Here is a 6,571-nt window from a genome sequence, read left to right as displayed (position 1 = left end):
CTAAATGTTCTTTCTCAGAAGAGGATTTTGGTGTAAAAATTGAGAAACTTTTTTGGCAGTGTATAGATAGGTGTACTGAACAAAAGCCCATGAATTGCAGATGCTTCAGGAAACAAACAGAATTCTATTAATACTGCCAAGTATGATTTTCAGGGGGAGTTCGTTAAATGTAATGAAATAGCGAATGAAACACCATGATATCTCTTTTTCATTTTAAACTAATATATGAATGTAAAAAGCAAAAGTAGTTTATAATTTATTGAATTCAACACAGAAGTTTACAAAAGTGAAAAGATGACTAGGAAAAATAACATTTGTGTTTAAGTCCGAAAATTCGAAGTTACTAAACAGAGGAGTTTGTTTAAGAGTATCACAGTCAAACCAAATCTCGCCGAGATGAGGTGTTTAGGTCCGAGGCTATATTATACAGAGGTGTTTGGTAAAGAGTGGTGGAAAGGTTTATCCGTGGACGAGTGTGTCCCTGTGGAGTTCGTGTTCTGTACTTTCACTCTGTCCAATGAGTTGTGGGTGTTTACTTGATAAGGATTCCGAACATGGAGTTGCCCCGTTTGAACTCTGTTGTCTAGGGCCAGGATCCGCCTGCGCTTTTTCTGAATTGAAATAAACACAATCAAGTTCAAGCAGCCTCCAATATTTGTAAAAATAACAACCAATATATACACGATAGACGGCACGTTATGTGTGGTGATTTGCCAGATTCCGTAAACCGTCGCCGCCCACCACTGGATCGTGAAAACTGCTATGAACATCGTCATGGTTTTCGCCGCCTGGATATAGGAATTACCAGACTGTGCCTGCGCTCCGATGACGCTTTTGATTTGCCGAGCATCTCTCCTAATATGAAACCACGTGAGCAAGTAAAGGGTTGTGTTCACCACTAGGATGATGAAAAAAGGCAGTATTGTCATTAGAAGCGTAGCAAGGCCTGGGATCACCAAACAGCTGAAAAAATAACAACAATCATTTAATATACTAAGAAAGTATACCTACATTCTATTGATATTTTTTGACGTTGTCTGATCAGTTGCGGAATTTAAGTTGGAGTTAAAGTTAGAAAGGGAAAAAAATCGAGCCAGGTTGAATGAGACGAAATCTAAAGTTGTTCATTAATGCAGTATACATCAAATCGTAGAAATTGGAATTTATATTCCTAGGCACCTGGTCCCACTTCTGGTATATCCAGGGGATTATCCGTGTTTGCCCAACTTTCTATTTTGTATTGCTTATAGGAGTTATTTCATAAATACACTAAAGATAATTTTGATGAAATTTATACTATGAGATTGATCACTGTTCGTTATCTTCTCCTTTCATGCTGTAATTTTTGGGGTTTAGTTTTGCTTTTTCTTTACCATATATGTGCAGTTATAAGAGATACAGCATCGATACCTCCTAAAATTCTTGTTGCACTATGGAAACATAGATTTCATATTCAGTGAATTTTACCACCGAGCCAGGAATGTAGATAAATCGAGGAACTTCATGAAAATTAACGAATACATTCTCTGTTATGCTTTATACCCTGATTGATTGGTGTTTTCCGCCACACTCAACAATATTTCAGTTATTTGGTGGCGCCCAGTTTTTATTGGTGGAAGAGAGAACCCAGATACAATGTACATGGGAAGAGACCACCGACCCTCCGAAATTAAACTGGGAAACTTTCTCACTTACCGGCGCGAGCGGGATTCGAACTCGCGCCGACCAGTGGTGAAAGACTGTGATTTTGAGCGCGATGCTCTAACCACTCGGCCACGGAGGCTTAAAGATTAAATTTACATGTCCGATGTTTCTTAATAAAAAGAAATATGTCGTGTCACTCATTCACTTTCTGCTGTTGCTAAGTAGCAATCCCAGATAGCAATCAACGACATCACGTGGGTTGAGTGAAGACGGAAGTATGAAAGTTAGGTGTACGTAATTAGCACCGAAGGAAGGACAAAAGCGGTCTCGATCAATAAACTGGCCCATTATAAAGTGTTAGACCACATACAACAAAGATGTGCTTATTCTTAATTAGGATATAGAGTAAATTGGATCTGTGCTTATTGCTTGTGGTTAGATAGCGAGGTTTTTTTCCCTTTCTTTTTTCTTTATGGTTATGTGGGTTTTTTCATTTCTACACGAGAGATTTTAGAATGACCGCAAGACTGAAAAAAAAAAAACAACAACCCAAAGCTCCCATCCTTAAAACTTAGCTTTACATCCAGTGTAGTGGCGTTCACTCAGGTGCCTGAAAATATCAATTTTCTCCTACAAGATATGAGTTTAAACACGGACTTGGTGATTTGTAATCGCCGTGAATTACTTTATATTTAATTTCAATCTACCACTTTCCGAGACTGATGTGGTACTTTTGTTATTGACTCTATGAAGTTGAAATGAAGACCCGCACACCAATCTTCTTTCATCTTACTGTAGTTATTATGTGATGGTCTCTCCAATTTCCAAAAAACATGTACATGTATAATTATGCCCAATAAAATTATGTCTCATGATTATACATGTATACGTATATGTTTCTTGAAAACTGAAAAGACCACGTGTATATGTATTATTTGTATAAATTACAATATTTATATTCACTCCGTTTTTCTCTGAAACTGAAGGTTAACATTTCGTAAACTTTCAAGGTTAATGACTGTGTATGATTGAATACACTTGACCTAAAGAGTACTACACGGGTTTATTATCAAAATGCAGTTATGGAATGTACACGAGATAAATCAGTATGAAGAGGCTCGAGGTTTATTACCTCTATACTTTCAAAAATTGACAGGGGTCTCCGTGGCTGAGTGGTTTGAGCATCGCGCTCAAAATCACACGGCCTCTCACCTCTGTCACGGGTTCGAATCCCAATCTCGCCGTTAAGTGAGAAAGTTTCCCAGTTTACTTTCGGAAGATCGGTGGTCTCTTCCCAGGTACATTATATCTGGGTTCTCTATTCCACCAATAAAAACTGGGCGCCACCAGATAACTGAAAAATTGTTGAGTGTGGCGGAAAACATCATTCAATCAAAAATTGAAAAGACACTTCTTAAGTATTAGTATGCAATTAGGTTTAACAACTTACAAAGCACCAGTTGGACCGAACTGTTTAAGACCCAGGGCTATCATACAGATAACTGCAGGACTTCAAAGAACAAACACATGTAGTCCCCTTTTATCTCTATACTTTCAAAAATTGAAAGACATTTCTAAAATCACAACTTACAAAGCACCAGCTGGACCAAACTGCTTCAGAGACAGTGCTATCGTACATATAACTGCAGGACCTCCCAGAACAAACACATATAGTCCCCAATCCTTCACACCGAATTCCATCTGATTCTGAAAACGGATCAACAGGAACGCGTTTATCGCAATAATGACCAAAATTAAATTTTTAGTCGTCATCAAAAGCACCATTAGGAAAGCATAAAACTGGCATAGCTCCAACGGGTGGACATGATCTTTCTCCATCAACATGGTAACGTGGTCAAACATATGGATGAAGTTGAAGCTCATCTCGCACAATGCCAAATACACCACAAAGCGCTCACTGCGGGACCAAGCATAGAAATTTTTATTATGAGTTTTGAATGACGTTACAGTGACGATGATGGAAGCGAAAAAACTGCAGGTCATGCAGACGATAGCAGAGATGTGAAGCGGATAGAATGTGCCATCGTCCAGTCCCAGTACGGTAATGTTATACAGGGACATCTGAATACCGCCGAAGGTCCTTACTACCAGCTACGAGGCGTCTTATAGCGTACCACTAAGTTTGTTTTCTACAGTATAGTCTAGCAGTTATCTCCAGTGTTATAGGAAATAGTCGCCTGAGTGTTATGTGACAGAATTCTTTGTATCTTGTAACATAATTTGTATCGCATGATTGCATCAATCTCTCCTAGATTTTGTCCAATAACTAGAATAAACATGTGCCCTATCGGCTTGACGGCAGGTAATTTCCACTTGTCACGTCATTTCATATTCAGGTGGTTTCATTTTAAGAAATAGTCCCGTGGATGTCCAAAATCCCTTTCACAATTTATGAATGACGTAACCTTTCTACTCATAGAGATTCCAGTATTGCGAGTCTTATTCTTCGGCGTGGAAACGATTAATATTTAATGGATGAATTTTTCATATCGCATATATAAAACCATATCGTCATCAAATTTGTTCCCAATAAACACTAAATGACGCATCAAACCAGCGGTAACATACCCCCGTACCACAATTATTAATTGAAACGTCGATTGATATCCGTCAGTATACCCAAGGAAATGATCAATCAGCCGTTCAATGCATTATGGAATGCATCTAATAGGAACATCACATTTTGGTTTGTGATCACTTTGTGATACAGAGCTTAAATCCTATATTATTTAGAGTTTATCCCAGGTTTTCCACCTTTATTCATTGATCCGCAGGTGACAGATCATTAATGTTCGTGCCTGTCGGTACGGCTGATTCGTTAATCATAGCCACAATATGCAGCGTTCGTCTACAAAAGGCTTTTGTTAGTAATCCTTTCACCTCCGAGTTATTTTTTATTATCCCTCGAAAAATTGCAATCAGTGTCCTCTGATGATGACAAACTTTCATACAATATTTTCTTTTTGTGAAAGAACCTGTGAAAGTACTAACAATAACGTTAGTACTTTTGCGCACTACGTCCTGAAAATATATCAAAATACGTTACGTCCTGAAAATATCGAAACTACATGTATACAAAGACGACGTCGTATGTGCAGGTGAAATGAATAACGCGTGATGGTGCCTTCTGAAAATTTGTCTCCACACCTTTGCGTATTGTTCTTAGAACATTGATACTCTATGGAATGTCTCTAATAGGAACATCATATTCTGGTTTGTGATCACATTATCCAGAATCCCAATCTTCGTTTTCATCAGTGAACAGAATGTGTCGAGGGGTCCGTGTTTGCCCAACTCTCTATTCTGTATTGCAAATAGGAGTTATATAATATTGAATACTGTTCGTTATCTTCACCTTTCATATCAGCCATTGATACTTTCTTCAATGTGCACATAGTTGGTCGGATTGACATTGTGATGTCGACATTATTGGTTAGTATCATAGTAAAATCACGTTTTTTTCATAGCAAAATCTCTTTGAAATATACATGATCTAATATAGGCTACGTAGGCAGGATTATTTCAGTAAATGGAGTTATGACGTTCCTATGCTAAAAATGAATTCCTAAGAAAGTCGGTCTTTTGCACTGCCAGGGAATATCCAATGCATTCTCATTTAAGATAATATATCTACAAAACTAGGTATGACATGGCTGCATTCATTACTTCTATGGTCTTCTCTCCGAAAACAGCGACAGAATACGGCTTTCTTAAAAATTAGTTTTATGAATTGCAAACAACCATCCGAAATAATTTCAGAAAATCTGTCGCACAAACTATTTTGAATCCATATCATATACCGTATGTGTTATTGAATCATTAAAATGTATTCAATAACATTAAAACCTATGACTTTTCAACACTATACACGACCATTCCTCACGATACTTTTTGACATCATAGACAGTTGCTTCTTCAACAAAAACGGAAATATTCATATCTAGTGATCAATCATTCAAAAACTGACTTTGTTAAACACCACTCTGATTCCACGCACAAGTACTCTGAAGTTGAAATAAAAAATATGCTAGAGTTCCTCATTGACAATATCTTCGTGGTCTTTGGTGATCAGGTCTTCCAACAGTCTGTTGGAATTCCCATGGGCACGAATTGTGCTCCTTTGTTAGCTGACTTGTTTCTATATTCATATGAAGCAGAATTTATTCAAAAACTTCTACGTGAGAAGAAAAAATCTCTCGCTGTGGCCTTCAATTCGACATTTAGATATATCGATGACGTTTTGTGTATTAACAATAATAACTTTCATTCATTATCCCTGTGAGCTTGATATAAAGGACCACACAGAGTCATCCACTTCTGCTTCATACTTAGATATTTTATTGAAAGTAGACATTAACGGCAAACTGACAACTCAACTGTATGACAAACGGGATGATTTCAGCTTCTCCATCGTCAACTTCCCACATTTATGTAGCAATATTCCATTATCACCTGCACATGGTGTTTATATATCTCAACTGATTCGATATGCAAGAGCTTGTTCTGCGTATAGTCAGTTTTTAAATCGAGGTAAGCTACTGACAAACAAGTTGATGGTACAGGGGTTTCAACAGTCTCGATTGAAGTCAGCATTTCACAAATTCTATGGTCGTTATAACGATCTAGTTCGTCAATACAACCTCGTATTGGGTCAAATGCTGTCTGACGTGTTTCATACCGATTGTTAAGCCGTTCTTGGTACACTAATTTTGACTGTGGATAACTCCGTTTACCTGATCAGGATATAGGGCTCACGGCGAGTGTGACGGGTCAACAGGGGGATGCTTATTCCTCCTAGGCACCTGATCCCACCTCTGGTGTGTCCAGGGGTCTGTGTTTGCCCTACTATCTATTTGTATTGCTTATAGGAGTTATAAGATTGATCACGTTTTGTTATCTTCACCTT

General features: G+C 37.9%; 1 protein-coding gene across 1 annotated transcript; it reads right to left on the bottom strand.

The window, feature by feature from the left end:
- Positions 1–317: 317 nt before the first annotated feature.
- On the bottom strand, positions 318–3,726 carry LOC125652400 (uncharacterized). Its single transcript, XM_048881588.2, has 2 exons — positions 3,236–3,726; positions 318–963 (listed from the first exon to the last, which is right to left on the bottom strand). Exons 1-2 carry the CDS (start codon positions 3,724–3,726, stop codon positions 423–425), a joined length of 1,032 nt encoding a protein of 343 aa, XP_048737545.2. The 3' UTR covers positions 318–422.
- Between the last annotated feature and the right edge of the window lie 2,845 nt (positions 3,727–6,571).

Source organism: Ostrea edulis, chromosome 5 (genome assembly GCF_947568905.1).
Source record: "Ostrea edulis chromosome 5, xbOstEdul1.1, whole genome shotgun sequence".
In the NCBI taxonomy this organism is placed as follows: domain Eukaryota; kingdom Metazoa; phylum Mollusca; class Bivalvia; order Ostreida; family Ostreidae; genus Ostrea; species Ostrea edulis.
This window is presented reverse-complemented; position numbering and strand designations above follow the sequence as displayed.

Excerpts from the sequence above, each read along its gene's own strand:
- LOC125652400 (XM_048881588.2), bottom strand. The coding sequence starts at position 3,726 with ATGTCCCTGTATAACATTACCGTACTGGGACTGGACGATGGCACATTC. Across the intron at positions 964-3,235 it reads TTTGGTCCAGCTGGTGCTTT|CTGTTTGGTGATCCCAGGCC; the intron begins GTAAGTTGTGAT and ends TTATTTTTTCAG.